A 16,407-nucleotide genomic window follows, 5' to 3' on the forward strand; every position below is an offset into this window, starting at 1 on the left:
ATTTTCTATGATATTTTACTAAGTTTTGAAACAGCCCGTTTAACCTAAAATATGTATTTATTAGAACAAACATGAGTCCAGGTGATTTGGAGATGATGTTGCGAAGTGAAATGGAAATGAGAATGGAATTGCAAAACGAGGTGAAACATTTGAGAGAAGAAAATCGTCGATTACAAGACGAATCTAACAGCGCTGCACAGCAACTTAAACACTTCACACACTGGTTTTTCCAAAACATCGATAAACACCCTGACTGAATGTAACAGTTGTTCATATTTTTGTTTTTTTTTTTTAATTATTATTATTTTTATATATTATTAATATATTATATTATATGTATTATATGTGTATAAATGTTTTACTAAGATAAATGTGTCCTGCTAATAGTCACAGTTGTTTCGTGTCGTTACAATTTAACTTCTTGTATATTTTTGAATTAGTTGAGTACATACTTTTAAGTTATTATTTTATATTCAAGGTAAATGCTATTTATTTTTTACTAACACATTACATTGCCAAAAGACTGTCTTTTATGTTAATTAATAATTTTAGATTAACTAAGTTTACATAGTTATTATTATTATTATTTTTTTTTTTTGTAAATTTGTTTGTCGGTATATTATGCAGAGTTAATATGTTTTACCAAAATTATCGGCCCAAACAATCAAAACCATAAATATTATGCAATGTTTGTTGTTTGTTTAGTTGGATAAACGCAAATAATTTTATGTTTCTATTTTGCAAGTAAACGACTAACAGTATTATTATCATTAGTTACTTATTATTGTTTCGTTTAGAGACATTGAAAATGTACTGTTAATGTAAAACTCAGAAGTATTTCAGTACCTTACCAATATGACTACTCATAGGTAACAGCTATCTAATTATTAAGTTGTTATACTAATTTTTTTTATCTTTTATCATTATATTATTAAATATTATTACGATTTCTACTTTTAATATTACATATTATTATTTGTTACACATAAGTCATAAAAGTTTCATTAATTAATGAATAATATAATTGTTTATTTATTTTTTTAAATGAACACATTTCTATCATTGTGCCTTTTAATGAACACCAAATGTGAATGTTGACACATGATATTATAATAAGAATAATATTGTTATTGAATTTATTATTGTTAAGCAAATAAAACTATAGTTATTTATATAACATTTAATTATTTTTTGTAAACTTATTAATTATTATAATTATTTTTTTGTCGTTTTAATGCACATATAAGCACATGTTCTTAAAACAGTGATACTTAGATGTTTTAATTAATGTATGTGTTCATTCAAGATATACTCCAAATTATGTATGTTATTACATTGTTGGGCAATTCGCTTAAAGTATGATTTTTTTTCTGTTCAATTGTATACATTAAATAGTTTATGAAATTAAATACAGGTCATTATCAAACAATATTTTTGTCTGCATGTCTCCTGTTCTTCTTTTTAAAACAATATCATGATCATAAATCATAAGAATTGCTTGTGACTTGATGTAATAATTATATCAATTACACTGGGTGACATCTGTTATAGTGTTCCTTCAACTAATCATTAAATCTCCACATCACAGTTTGTATTTTACACTTTTAAATTGTTTTAATTAATGTCCATAGAGTTATAAATGGGTAATTGTTTTTAAAAACATAATAAGAACACCGATTTAAAGTGTAACATAAATATTTTAGGATGTGGAGGATTTAGAATAATTGAAAACTATCCATTCGACCTAACTCCAACCAAAATGTTGTGAAATATATATCTATATGTTTAAACATTAAAAAAATACTACATACAATATTAATTAATCAATCGATAATTTTCGATAAATGTTATACTAAAAATTCCTTCACTCGTCTCATAATCTAAACATGAAAATGTATGTTTAAAATACATATTTTACATTGCTTTGCTTATCAAACAGATAATGCTTGAAATAATAGAAAATAATATAAATCTATTAAGCTTCATGATATAAGAAAATTATAAACGTTTAACATTGGATAGTGACATAAGGTGAAATGGTGCTAAAATGTTAATTCTTATCTAATTCATTGTATACTAAGACTTTGGTAGTCTGGTTTACTCCTCTACAGTCTACACCATGGCTCAAATTGTTATGGAACGACTACGGCTTCCTCCACAATAAAATTTAGATACTATGTTTTGTGTGTAGTACCCACATAAAACTTTATTTGTTGGGTAAAAAAGCTTGAACATTTAATACAATGTTTCTTATATATTGTTACAATAGTGGTTGAAAAATATTAAAAATCCTTAGTCATCCTTAGTTTTTTTTTTATAACCATTTAAAGTTCAAATCTTGACAAAATACGGAAAAACACGAAAATTAGCAAATTATTTTGAATTAGAAATTCATAAAAATGTTTCTTTTTGAATCTAAGGTTTGAAAATTTAATATAAGATTCTTCATAAGTATGCCTAATTTTATCAAAAAAAAAATCTACCAGAAAGTCAAATTAAATTTTTATGACCATTTGAAGTTCATATTTTGTGTATCTTGTATTGTAATAACATGATTAACATGATTTTGGTTTAATAAAACATTTAATCTCAAGTAATGTGTTGTGTATTATAATTTTAGCAAACGTATAAAGTATATTTAATATTAATAAGCTTTTATAATTCCTGGAAACTGGGGTGGGGGGGGGTGAAGGGTCGTAGCCCCCCAAGTTAGTAATTATCAAAAAAAGTTATATCCCCCCCCCCCATGACAAAAACCTAAATACGCCACTGGTGGGTACTAAGTACTTAATTCTAAATTTTGTATTGGAGGTACTTCGTACTTGCACAGTTTTCATCTCCCCAAGCCCTATTAGTCTACACTAGGGTGACCATATTAAAAAAAAAAAAATACAGGACAAAATTAATAATAATTTAATTTTTTTTTATTAAAACTTAATATATATATATATATATATATATATGTATATATTAACGATTATTAACAAGTCGACTACACTCAACGATTGTTGGTACCAAACTAATAGCAATAGCTATTCGCTATAATAACGATAACCGTATTCACAAAACGTATTTTCAGTGATATAAATAGATAGAATCGAAAGCATATAGTCCGATAACGGTCAATCTGATAACTCCGATAAGCTCCTATAACTCGTAGACATACCCCATACTGAGAAATTCAGACAATTACAAGATTACAATTATAATCATTATTCATTACTTTTGTAAGTTTCGTTTTCATATTCATATTAATAAAACAAAATTGTTTGATCAAAAAAACAGGACAAAAAGCGTCCTGAATAAAGTTTGTCAGGACAACAGGACACAACGCTGAATTAAAGGACAATCCTGTAAAAAACAGGACGTATGGTCACCCTAGTCTACACCATAGACATTAAAAATTATGATACAGAACAACCTAACCTTGTCCAATGTAATATTGTCTATTGTCCACTACCAATTCATAGTCTACACAACAGACTGCACCACTATGTAGGATCTTATTTTAGATCTTGACAATACCTTTATACAACGGTTTAAGAATATCATGAAGATCTTCTAAACATTCACTTGTGGTCTACAACATACTCTACACTTTGACCGGTATGCAAATATGCGATCATTGTCAATCGTTCATTATTTTGTTAGTGTTTTTCGATTGACAATTTTGTTTATTACGAGTCCAATTTGATCATTCCGCCTTCGTGTAATTTGTTTATCAGTGGTATAGTTTTTAATTTATACCGATAGAACTTATCACATTAACTGTTATCACTTATCACATAAGTTAAAATTAATGTTTAAAATTTATCTCGGATTCATGGATACTCTGGCCTCCTCACGTTCAACATGGCTAAAGTGTTTGCAGTTTTCAAGACTATTAGGAACAACTGGAAAAAGTCTGTGTTCTTCACCGCCGTCCTGTCGTACGGTGCCAATTTCGCCAACGAAAAATATGAGTGAGTCCCTAACAATTTTAGTAATTATTGATTTCGATTAGGTTCTAATTAATCTAAAATTTTTGTCGAGGCGATTTGAAAACTAAAGCTATTCATTATTCAAGTTACACTCGGTTAAAGAGTAGGTACCTACGTCCTGTATATTTCTGATTTCAATGGTTTATTGCTTGTCGACAACTACCTAAACTATCTCGTCCCTATGTTGATTAGTTTAGCACATTTTGGTTAGCCTTAAGTTTGATATAAAAAGAACAATCAATGTTATTTGCATTCAACATAACCATTTATGCAATAACATAACTCGTTGGTGATTCTTCGGTGTATGGTATTTGATATGTGTTATAAATTTAGAATTAATTTTTTTTTAGGACTCACATGTTTATGTCTCAATGCTGCAGAACTGTTTCGGCCTATGGGGATATGCCATTATCGGTTGACAAAAAGCCAAAAAAAGTAACAGTTATATTAAACCCAGCAGCTAACAAAAGGTATATTATCTTATTTGTAAAACTGTTAATTATGTAAAACATAATTAACTATTACACTCATTTGGTTTTGTATTGTATTCAGAAACTCTAAATCCGATTTTGAAAAGTATTGTGCTCCTCTTTTATATTTGGCTGGTTACTCAGTTACAGTCCTCACAACAGAACGAGAAGGAGGTGCCAGAAGTTTGGTAGAAAATTTAATCGGTGAGACAGATGCTCTTATTGTAGCTGGAGGTGATGGCACTCTATCAGAGGTATTTTTAAAATTATTATTACTTTTATATTGGTATTAATGTATTACATTTAATTATTTTAATTTAAAAAAAAGTGTAAGTGATATTTTAAATAAAATGCAATGTACCTATCACCGCAATGAATCTCATCCACCCTTTATCTAACTAATATTATTGAAAACTATTTCTGTGTTAAAGTGGATCAACCATATTATTATAGCATGATTACTCCCTGATTTTTTTCTTAACAGAGAAATGTACTTAGGTTAATGTAAGTTTTACCTTACTATTTAATAATATAAAATATTGACAGCAGTTAGCCATACAAACAGCCTTGTGAAATGGCATTCCAAATTCTTAAATTATTTAAAAATCTAAATATTGAATTTGTTCAATTAGGTGTGATTATTTAATAATTTACTAATATCTTAGAAAGTACAAGGAGTTAAAAAAAAAATGTATTAGTAAACACCCTACTTGACTATTTCATAAGCAATGTGTAAAATGGTAAAATTTGAGATTCAACACATAAAAGCATCAACTACTTGGCCAAATCATACATAATATACTAAATAAATATTTTATCTTCATTAATCATTCCACATGATGTATTATACAATCATATAAATAAAAAAAAATATATATAGTATATATTATAATAATATATTCTTTATGATTTTGAGGGAAGGCATACAATTTTTGAAAATTTACAAGTTGGGCATGAAATAAAAATGTTATGATACACTTCATCCTTATCTCAACTGAAATTACATAATTTGTGAACTGTTTTCCAGTCGTTCCAAAAACATTAGTGTAACCTTAGTTATAACTTATTCAAAAACAAACTTCCCTAGATATATTTTCAAAATCATATATAAACACATATTAGTTATAAAAATACAAAAAGTACAGAATTTATTACCAATTAATAATATTTGATAATAATTGTGTAATTTTTTTGCAGGTAGTAACTGGATTGTTAAGACGTTTAAAAGGTGACACATCTCTCACAGAACATTTACCGATTGGAATTTTACCTCTTGGGCGTACAAACAATGTTGCTCGACAATTGTTACAACCCCAGGACGACAATCATGTGCATTTTCTTACCAATGCAACTATGGCTATAATAAATGAGGTTAATTCTGCTCATCCTGTTGTGAAAATTGAAAATTTAGAGGTTATTATTGTTAATTAGTTTTTAAATCAATTTATTCAATTTATATAATACAAGTTTAATCTTAACTCAATTTTATAGAGTCAAAATCCCGAAAAATGTGTCTATGCTTTAAATAGTATTGAATGGGGTGCATTGAGAGAGGCCAAAGTGATCCGTGATCAGTATTGGTATTTTGGTAAACTGAGAAATTTAGCTGCTTTTGTATTTGGCAACCAATTTCTCCACTACACAGTGGATGCCGAATTAGAATATAGCCCTCCATGCACTGGTTGTAGTAATTGCTATAAAAGAGTTACTACTGGCATCAATGAATCGTCAAATTTATTTTCCTGGATAAGTTGGGTTTTTTCATTTAAAAGAAATTCTGGTGAGTATCAAATGCTGATTAATGTATCAAAATATTCATTTCAAATATTAAAAAATGTTTATTGTTATAATTACAGGTGGTACAGATTATTCAAAAATAATCAATCCTGAATGCAGTAATTATTTAAAAGTTCCCATTAGAACTTTTAATGTCAATATTAATTTGGATGTCAAACAGATACCAGTTTTAAAAATAAATGTTGGTCCAGAAAATATTTCTTACACTGAATTTGTGAAAGAAGGTTATTTAAAATTTAGAGATGAAAATAGTGAAATTCAAAATTCCATTATAGAAGCTAAAGATGTGACTGTGACGCCTCATATTAATGATGTATTACTAATATTTTTTTAATTCACTAAAACTGTTTATTATTAATTTCGCCTTAATAACTTTTGTATGTGTTTTTTTAGGAAAATAAATGGCTGTCAATTGATAATGAGGATTACGAAGTTAAGCCAATGAAATTGTCATTATTACCAAATGCTATATATTTATTCAAGCCTGACAATTCAAAGAACCAAAATCAGTCTCAAAATAAAAACAATCAAGAATCAAGTTTGTCATTAGATAAGTTAAAAAATCACATTGGCTTAAAACAATTTGTTTAATTAAATGTTATTAGTGTGGACTGAAATATATATGTACATTATCTTGTACAATTACTTTATAATTTAATTTGTAAATTTAGGTACATTATTTCCAATATATTACAAAACTTATTTTTGTTAATTATTATCAAAAAAGTGTCTTAAAATCACAAAGAAAACAAAACTGACTTTGTTAGTTATAATGTTAATACAATTTTATATTTTGAATTAACTTTCTGCGTCCCGTTAGCTGGAAAAAAGTTATATGTTATTTGATTACATTCTTATGTGATTAATTCATTTTAGTATATTTTTTTCAATAATTATTTTAGATTTTGTTCTAAAAGTTCCATATCACCCTTTGTATTTGTGCTAAAATGATATAATATTTGAATTACTCTTTTTTTAACAATAATATGTATAAAGATTCTAATTAATGATATAAGTTTTTATGAAATTAATTATTTTAGACTTTCTTGACAGTTATTTTCTTGATTATATTTTTTAAAGCAGTGTAAAAAAATAATTATATTACCAGCTAAATTTGATGTATGTATGATGACTATGATGTACTGTATAAACATCTTGGTGCTTTAAATTGTATCATCATTAGACTCTACAGGGTGTTCCTTGGGGATCTACCCATTGAAATATTTACCGAAATAATAGCTATATCAAAATTCTGGTTTTTTAATAAGACTCACAGGAATAAGAACTACAATTATTTCATATTTTAATTTATTTAATGTTTTGGTAAAAAAAGTTAAGAAACATTTTTTTTTTTTAATTTAATTATTTCCAAAAAAATTGACTGCTGCCATTTTGTAGAAAAAAATTGCAAATTATTTAACACTGTAATGTTATTAAACACATGACCCTCCGCACCGTGCGCGTTCTCAATGTTCTCATATGGCAGGCCTGAACACATTCAGTGTGCCTAGTTATAATTTATGATCATATTTTATTAGAAAAAATATTAAAAATCAGGAAATTTATGAAAATAATATTTTTGGAAATAATTAAATAAAAATATTTATTCTTTATATTTTACCAACACATTAAAATAAATTAAAAAATGAAATAATTGTTGTTATTATCCTTGTGAGTCTTATTATAAAACCAGAATTTTGATATTTCCTTTATTTTATGAGATATTGCAATGGGTAAATCCTTGCGGGACACTCTGTATGCCAAACAATATTTGATTGGTTCAATTCATATATCTAATTTAATTATAGACCTACTTCTGTTCCAATATATATTTATATCTAGATTTTTAGGTTGGTCATTGGTCATCTATAATTTAAGTATACAATTTAGGTAGAATTCCATTGTTTTTGATTCATTTTAATTTTAAATAGAATCAACATACGTTTTTTAATACTTTCAAAATCACACCAAATAATGTTTATAAATTATGTTAGTTTTAAAATATTGCAATAAAATGGTTAGCAACTGCCAACTTGTACTCAATAATGCTCAATTTTTATATTAGAATTTACCTATCATTTCTAAATCACTGCTATGTCTGCAATAGGAATGCAAATGATTTATTGTTTTAGGATTGTAAGTATCCTTATTAACAGGGCTTGTAAGTTCATGCCTAAAAAATGCCTAAATAAGCATGCACTTATGCACAAATTGGCAAAATATGCCTTAAAAAGTTTGAAAATATGCATTTATATGCACTAAATATCTAAAATTATGCACTTATTAAAGAATGATAAGCAATTTTCAAATAACATGATTTATGCATTCATTTTTCTAAAATTATACAATTTATTTTTTATGTCACAATCAAAATAAAAAATTAAACGGACGGTGGACGTAGAGAGAAGTTTTTTTCCAATCATAAATATTTATTAACAGATAATCGTCGTTAATTTACTTTCGATAGCATAAAATACGCTCTAATTGTGCAATGCAATGATTTTAATTTTTAAATAATTTGTAAGCTTTGATAAATTTATAATACAAATTTTTTTATTTTTTTATCTTCCTATTTTAAGGACATTTTTGTCATATTTTGAATTATAGAGTAAAATATTTAAAAAAAAATGTATTTTATTAATATAAAAATAATATTTGTAATTTTTTAACCTAACCTAACCTAACCTAACCTAACCTAACCTAGCCATTTTTATGTCATATCTACATAGTTTTTCAGGGCATTTTTTATTGTTTTTAAGGTCATCAACTTCCGAGCCCTAGTCATAATCATATTATCTTTGCCCCATACTCCCATATTATTGCGCCTCATAGCATAGGGCATAGAGTCCTCAGAGTAAAACGGCCAAAATCCCCCCCCCCCCCCCGGAAAAATCTTCAAAATATATTCATCTAAATGTCCCTCTGGATCAGTAGGTATGGTGTAAGTGTAATATCGAGAAAATTAATATTAACACAACCCCTTGCGAAAAATGAAGAACCGGTTTTTTAATTTAGTTAATGAAGTTAAAGAAAATAATACAATATAAACGTATCGAAATTCTGGCTCCACTGACCACTGTACCACTTCATAAGTACCTATCCATCGGATTCATTCTCCAGCACAAGAAAAAAATTGAATAATAAAATCATTGGTGGTATAAAAGTATAAAACTAATTTTAAATTAGGTTAGTTGGTTCTTCGTACTTAAATAGTTTTATGGCTATAACATATTATGATTTTACTCTATTAACTACTTAAGAGTTTCGGCATCTCTTTTCAATTCCTCTGTTTCCTCATAGAGTCATAGGTGATAGTGTGATACTGCGATAGGCTTAAAACTCAATAAATAATGTGAATAGAAACTGTGCAAATGTTTTTTTTCGTAATTTTTCTTAAATTTGTACGAACATTCAAACTTAAAAACAAAATTATTTTTTGTGTTATGATATTTTATTACCGTTATGTAGTGAATAGTAGGTAGGTAAATTGTAGCAGAGTTTGTTGAATATTGAAGATAATTTTAACTGTTAGATATTATTATATTAAGATAATAAATATAAATCCTCACAGATTATTTAATATTAATTAATCGATGATCAATGTTTGACGTCTGTCGTTTAGACTACTTACTACTTAACTAGTTTTTTGATTGTAATTACTAATTAGTCAATAATTTATTTATATCATTGATATGATACTAATGAAGTAATAAATAATGATACTATACATACAAAAATATATCAAATCAAATATCGTGCAAGTAAGTGGATTTCAATTTAAATATCTTCAAATGACCTCGCCTGGTTGTGACGGTCCCATGGTGTAATGGTTAGCACTCTGGACTCTGAATCCAGCGATCCGAGTTCAAATCTCGGTGGGACCTTGTTCTTTTTTGCATTTTTTTTTTATTACATTCACAATTAGTTTCTTTTTCCATTGCTCTAACACTCATCATAAGCTTTCACTTACGTATTTAGTAGCTGTTTTGCAGGTTGAGATTTTTCGTCATATCTGTGGTCATCGGGTTACGTTACTTGCAGCCACGATGTAATATAATTATATCCTTAAACCGTGGCTTGCACCCCGTAGTTGTAAAAAGGAGACAACGAATCGGGTATCACGTGTGTCACGTCGTTACGTTTATGGTTTTGAAATGAGAGATTATATATTAAAATTTATATTTACGAGAGTTAATATTTGAATGTATGTTTGTTAGCTTGCGACAGGTACTCAAAAACAAACTTCTTGACCGATTTTATGGAAATTTCAAATCGTTCTTGGAGATAACAGGGAAAAGCGTAGGATAGAACGTTATATTTTAATTTTTTTTCACGGGCGTGGCGAACTCGAAGATTATCAGAGGCAAGTTAATTGTTCGATACCCATCCATCACGTTTACGATCAACCTACCCAATAACGCACCCACGAACCATCAACATCTGTTATTGAGCGCTGTGGTTTTATCCTTCTGTTAAAATTTGTTCTATAAAAAAATACAATTATGGAAAGTATAGGGGCGAGTTTAAAACCATACAAATAATATTATATGATGAGATTAATTAAAATAACACGAAATGAAACAATATTTCATCTATTGTCTTTAGTACTCTACGTAATAGGGTTAAATATAAGTTGCACAACATTCTTACGAAATTAAATTACTGCCCACCCAACCACCATCCCTTAAAAAAATGTGATACGGTCGGCACTGGATTATCCCTTTCACCACGCCACTGAAGTGGTTTTCCATCCGAAGTTAATAGACTCAAGAACTACTAGATGGTTTTCAATAAAAGTTAAGCCAATAAATTTCTGGAGACTTTGAGGATGTTTATATTTTATATTTTTCATTTTTGTATAGGTAGCTTCAGAGTAGCTCATACTTGTTTTTCATTTTTTTATGAATATATTTATGAAAAAAGTACAAATCTGTTGGGCGCGACAGCTATTGATTATTTAATGAGTAAATTAGGCTGTAGTCAATTTGCATCAAAATTGACCCAAAATATGTACAACATGTGTACCTAATTTGCACCATTTTTTTTTTTTAATGCGTTTGTTATTTGCACCAAAATAAGGATATGTAATTTACATAATCTTCAGGTAGTAAGAAATAGGAATTTTAATTGGCGCCAAAATTAAAATCGATTATTTTTTCAATAGTATCTTGATAGTCCCAACTTACAAGTTTCTATACATATATCTTAATATAAATTTAGCTTAGTTTTTATTTATACACATATTGTAAATTTGTAAATTTATATAAAATTGTATAATTATTATGAATGTAAAAAAAGTTAGCCAATTAAAAAAAAATATATTATGTAAAATTAAAGTTGTATTATTATTTATTATTGATATAAAAATTATTATTGTCATTCTTGACGTCAACGAAGATATCGAGGAATAATCAAATATTTCAAAACCGAATATTCGATATCTAGTCAGTGTTGGATTTGTGAGGGGGGCAGGGGCGTCATTTGGATGGTGGCAGGGTGTGCGGTTGCACCCCTTACTTTTAGAATGTTACAATTGGCCTGCGCCTTGCTGAAGCCTAAAATAATGCATGACCTACGAATGCACAATTATTTATATGATTAAAATCAAATTGTAATAGCCGGTCTATAATGTATGGAAATAATTGAATGCAGGATAATATACGTATACGTATGTATATCTATTTTTATATGGCCTGGTTAAATTTCAAAATGGCCTGCTTGAAACTTCGCACACCCGAAAAAAAACGACGCCCGTGGGGGGGACGTGGCGATTACCCCTCATTAGGGAATTTTTTTACTTAAACTATATAGCGCCGTATGATAAAAAGAATATGAAATTCATAAGTCATAGCTGTAATATTAAACTTATGAATAAATGATACAAAACAGGTATTTTTTTTAATATGAAAATCGGAAATGTGTATTCGGTTACGTCTTTATTATTACATATCAATCTATGATACCAACGCACCCCCTCCTCAATTGATCTTCAGATCCGCTACTGTATCTAGTCGAAAATATAAATAATCATTTTGGTGTAAATTACAAACACTACTTTCGGCTACCTAGTACCTACAGTAATGCAAATTACATATCTTTTATTTGGTGCAGATCACAAACTCCCGTAAATTATATGTAAATCAATTTTCATTTGAGGTCAACATTTGTTTTTACTAGACACTAGATACTCACACAAAAAACTTGTATAAAACTGCATATACAATAATAATAAAAAAATAATAATAGTAATAATCTTTGTCCGGGAAACACAGTGGCGTATTTGAGAGTTTGTCTAAGGGGGTTAACGATTTTAAAAAGACCATTGATTATAGAATAGAATATTCTATAATCAATGAAAAAGACTATCCTACCGGCAACACTCCCACAAACTTATACCTAGACATAATGAATTTTATATTGCACCTGTATAATCTATACTATTATATAAAATTGTAAGGGTTTTTCTTAGACCGCGCTAACCGAGAAAACTACTGAACCGATTTGGTTGAAATTTTTTTTGGCTGAAACCCGACACTCCGCTGAAGGTTATAGTAACACTTTTGTCAATAAAAAAAAAGTATAAAGTTCATACAAAATCAAAAACAGAATCAAAGTAGTGGCGCCCTCTTTCGGCCAAAAAATATACTAAATATTTTTAGTTGTTACGGTTCTATAGGTTGCAGATCCAAAGAGGATGAGTTGTTCTTATATAAAATGGAAACATATGGTAAACTTATCGTATGACATATAGTTACTATTGGTTACTGATAGGACAAGGTTATTATGAAAGAATATTTTATGAAAATCCACCCGAAATGTAGGAAATCTGTATGTCAAAAATACAACAGTGGCGCCATCTGTCTAGAAAAAAACAAACTAAATTATAAAAAATTTAGTTTATTGTTGCAGATTAAAATAATAATAAGCAGTGTATTATATAGTGGTTGCTATTGGTTTATCGGGCATGTTTGTATATTATAATATTACTAGCCGACCCGGCCACGCGTTGCTGTGGCTAAAGTTTTTGTAATATTACATTATAGTAAACAATCTAAGAGAACATCAGTCACTGGCATCAGCACACTGGCATAATTTGTACTTAGTTTTTCTACCTTTTTTTCTTACCCAAATTTTGAGTAAGTGGCCAATTCATTATCATGCCGAGAGCGCAAAGTGCACGCATTAGCAGAAGAACTGCCAATGCATTAATATATATATTATTATATATATTATTAATCCAATAACATTCGTTTTCGCTGGTGATTTCCGTCAAACCTTACCAGTAATCCCTAAAGGTACTCGAGCTGATGTTAATGCTTGCTTAAAATCTTCCCATATATGGAACTATGTTGAAAAACTTTATTTGCGAACAAACATGAGAGTTTATTTATGCGGAGGGGACGATATTTTTCCAGCACAGTTGTTGAAAATTGGAAATGGAACTTTAGAAAATGAAAATGGTTACATTTCTGTCAATCACACGATTGGACGGGTGGTCAATAACGTGTTAGAGTTGATTTCTACAGTTTATCCAGACATTTTTAATCTGTCCAATAAATCAGATCAGTGGTTATGTGAAAGAGCTATAATCTCTCCAAGAAATGTAACAGCAGAAGAAATTAATGATATCATCCTTCTAAAATTCGATGGACACTCACGTGAATATCTATCTATTGATACAGTTACATCAACAGATGATGCTATTCATTATCCACAAGAATTTCTCAATTCTCTTTCTCCTTCGGGATTTCCTCCTCATAAACTAAAATTAAAAATTGGTGCTCCAATTACATTATTACGTAATCTTCAACCACCGAACTTATGTAACGGTACAAGATTACAAATAAAATCGTTGCGAAATAATATTATAGAAGCCGTAATTCTTACAGGGCCAGCGAAAGGAGAAATTGCATTTATTCCAAGAATTCCCATGATTCCCTCTGACTTGCCGTTTTCTTTCAAACGGCTTCAATTCCCGGTTAAAGTTTCTTTTGCCATTACCATAAACAAAGCACAAGGTCAAACATTCAAGTACGTTGGCGTAGATCTTCGTACAGAGTGCTTTTCACATGGGCAATTATACGTGGCATTTTCTCGAACTGGAGACCCGAGTCATCTTATGATTTTAATTTCAACAGGAAATATAACAAAAAACATCATATACTCAGAAGTCTTATAAAATTCATATTTTAATTCTTTTTTTTTCTTTAATAAATTTTAATAAATCTTTAATAAATTTTCTTTAATAAATCTTTATCAACCATAAATTATTTCTTTTTTATCAGTATTTATTTTTATCATTTATAACGCTAGAAACCGTTTTTTATATTTACTAGCCGATCACAATAAACAATAATATTTGAATAAAAAATTCTACATATCATGGTCCGAAGGCAAAATAAACAACCAATCACGGGCGAAGCTGTGACGGGTCGGCTAGTATAACCTATAAAGTAATAAGTTAAGCTAAAATGATAAAAAAAAACATATTTACAAAAATTAATCTATATTTCTACATTTTGTATTAATAAATCTATTAATTTATAATATCATCTATATTGATATGGTTATGATATGGAATAGTGTATGTTTAGCAAAGTCTAACCAGTCAAACGTTCCTGTCCCATCATTCTGCTTCTTAAACATGTTTTCAATCTAACAAAAGTAAGCAAAGTGACAAAGAGAATAATTATATTTTAATGCAATTTTAGAAGAACAACAATTCCTTAATTTTAAACATTGTAAATATATAAATATACCTACAATAAATAAAAAACTCAATTTCGTTTAATTCAATTTTTTAAGTCAAAGTTTTTATGTAAATGGTTTTTTTTTTGGTTAACTTAACTTAAACATATTCATTGTTATATGATTATATAATTGTTATATATATTTTTTATATAAATATTTAAATAATAATTTTTTTTTATTTTTATTTTTACAAGTAATATACAATCTGTATCATTAATACATAATACAATAAGAATATATGCTAAGAGTAAATATGACAGGAAAATAATTTGATGAAAGGAGCCACCCATTGATGACACTTTCTGTGAATTCTTAATTATTTACTAATTTTTTTTTTTTTTTTTATATATATTATTATTATAACTATAACAAATCACGACACCACTTGCGCTTTAGGCGTCTTGGGGGATTACCTGGTATAGTAGCGGAGGCCAATTTTTTAATAAGTGGATTCGCATGAGTGCTTAGATGGTTGTAGAATCTTTTATAGAAACATTTGGATTCCTCTGCTATTGTTTTTAGTTTTAGGTCTGAATGAAGGGAAAAATTTGAGACGTAGGGAGGTGCATTTGTTAGTTTCCTTAGGGCAATGTTTTGGAATGCTTGAATTTTGTTAACGTTTGTTTTTTTTGCACTACCCCATAACTGCAGACCGTACGTCCACATTGGTTTGAGTAGACTTTTATATATAAGAAGTTTGGTGGACGTGGAGGTATATTTATTATTGCATAATACCGTTTTTAACATGCGTAGGCGATTATTTAGAGCTAGTCTTTTGGTTCTTATGTGGTGGGCCCAAGTAAGTCTTTGATCAAGTGTTAGACCAAGGTATTTAACAGTAGGAGAGGTAGGAATGGGTGTGCCATATAGAGAAACATTTGGACACGGAGCCTGTCTGAGGGTGAAGGTAGTGTGGATAGATTTACTTTGATTAACTTTGAAACGCCATATGGTAAACCAGTTTTCCATGTAGGTAAGATGATTTTGTAGATTTGAAGAGGCAATGAGGGGATCGTTGTTGATAGAAATTATCGCTTTGTCATCTGCATAGTCGGCTACTGACGTAAAAGGAGTGGTTGGTTGGTCTGAAGCATAAATGTTGTACAGGATAGGGGATAATATGCCACCTTGTGGAACACCAGCGTTTATAACTGCTATATCCGAGAAGGCAGAACCGTAGCGAATTTGAAAATGACGTTCTATGAGGTACGATTTTATAATTAGATAGTAAGCAGGTGGAAGGAATTTTTTAAGCTTATACAGTAGGCCATCATGCCAGACTCTGTCAAATGCTTGAGAGATGTCTAAGAACACACACGTACAATATAATTTTTGTTCCAGTGCATAGGAAATAGCGTCAACTAATCTGTGCACTTGGTGTATAGTCGAATGAGAAGCACGAAATCCGA

The 16,407-nt window shown here is 28.9% G+C and overlaps 3 protein-coding genes and 1 non-coding gene across 6 annotated transcripts in view; all 4 read left to right on the forward strand.

Annotated features, from left to right (window-relative positions):
• The window catches only part of LOC107170332 (signal-induced proliferation-associated 1-like protein 2), a 52,830-nt gene extending 51,399 nt beyond the window's left edge, over positions 1-1,431 (forward strand). For all 3 annotated transcript variants that reach the window (XM_089227505.1, XM_089227504.1, XM_089227506.1), the window contains one exon: positions 65-1,431. In XM_089227505.1, the coding sequence (XP_089083631.1) occupies positions 65-257 (193 nt within the window). In that variant the 3' untranslated portion in view covers positions 258-1,431. The remainder of the gene's footprint in view (positions 1-64) is intronic.
• Positions 1,432-3,765: 2,334 nt separating this feature from the next.
• Positions 3,766-8,293, forward strand: LOC107170329 (acylglycerol kinase, mitochondrial-like). The gene is made up of 7 exons (XM_015520417.2): positions 3,766-3,962; positions 4,331-4,450; positions 4,533-4,704; positions 5,648-5,863; positions 5,942-6,230; positions 6,307-6,560; positions 6,641-8,293. Exons 1-7 carry the CDS (start codon positions 3,853-3,855, stop codon positions 6,836-6,838), a joined length of 1,359 nt encoding a protein of 452 aa, XP_015375903.1. The 5' UTR covers positions 3,766-3,852; the 3' UTR covers positions 6,839-8,293.
• A 1,766-nt stretch (positions 8,294-10,059) lies between these two features.
• Positions 10,060-10,131, forward strand: TRNAQ-CUG (transfer RNA glutamine (anticodon CUG)). Its single transcript has one exon. It is a non-coding gene; the product is annotated as a tRNA-Gln (tRNA).
• Positions 10,132-13,622: 3,491 nt separating this feature from the next.
• LOC149056307 (uncharacterized) lies at positions 13,623-14,977 on the forward strand. The gene is made up of 3 exons (XM_089227052.1): positions 13,623-14,025; positions 14,137-14,278; positions 14,959-14,977. Exons 1-3 carry the CDS (start codon positions 13,623-13,625, stop codon positions 14,975-14,977), a joined length of 564 nt encoding a protein of 187 aa, XP_089083178.1.
• The last annotated feature ends 1,430 nt before the right edge of the window (positions 14,978-16,407 follow it).

The sequence above is a fragment of the Diuraphis noxia genome, unplaced genomic scaffold (assembly GCF_037042655.1).
Source record: "Diuraphis noxia isolate RWA-SAM2 unplaced genomic scaffold, SU_Dnox_SAM2 contig0004, whole genome shotgun sequence".
Lineage (NCBI taxonomy): Eukaryota > Metazoa > Arthropoda > Insecta > Hemiptera > Aphididae > Diuraphis > Diuraphis noxia.

What these genes read in the sequence shown, in the direction of transcription:
- LOC107170329 (XM_015520417.2), top strand. Translation starts at nt 3,853, where the DNA reads ATGGCTAAAGTGTTTGCAGTTTTCAAGACTATTAGGAACAACTGGAAA. An exon ending in TTCGCCAACGAAAAATATGA is followed by an intron (nt 3,963 to 4,330) that starts GTGAGTCCCTAA and finishes ATTTTTTTTTAG; the next exon opens with GACTCACATGTTTATGTCTC. An exon ending in TTCATTTAAAAGAAATTCTG is followed by an intron (nt 6,231 to 6,306) that starts GTGAGTATCAAA and finishes TTATAATTACAG; the next exon opens with GTGGTACAGATTATTCAAAA.
- LOC149056307 (XM_089227052.1), top strand. Translation starts at nt 13,623, where the DNA reads ATGAGAGTTTATTTATGCGGAGGGGACGATATTTTTCCAGCACAGTTG. An exon ending in TAAACTAAAATTAAAAATTG is followed by an intron (nt 14,026 to 14,136) that starts GTGCTCCAATTA and finishes TAATTCTTACAG; the next exon opens with GGCCAGCGAAAGGAGAAATT.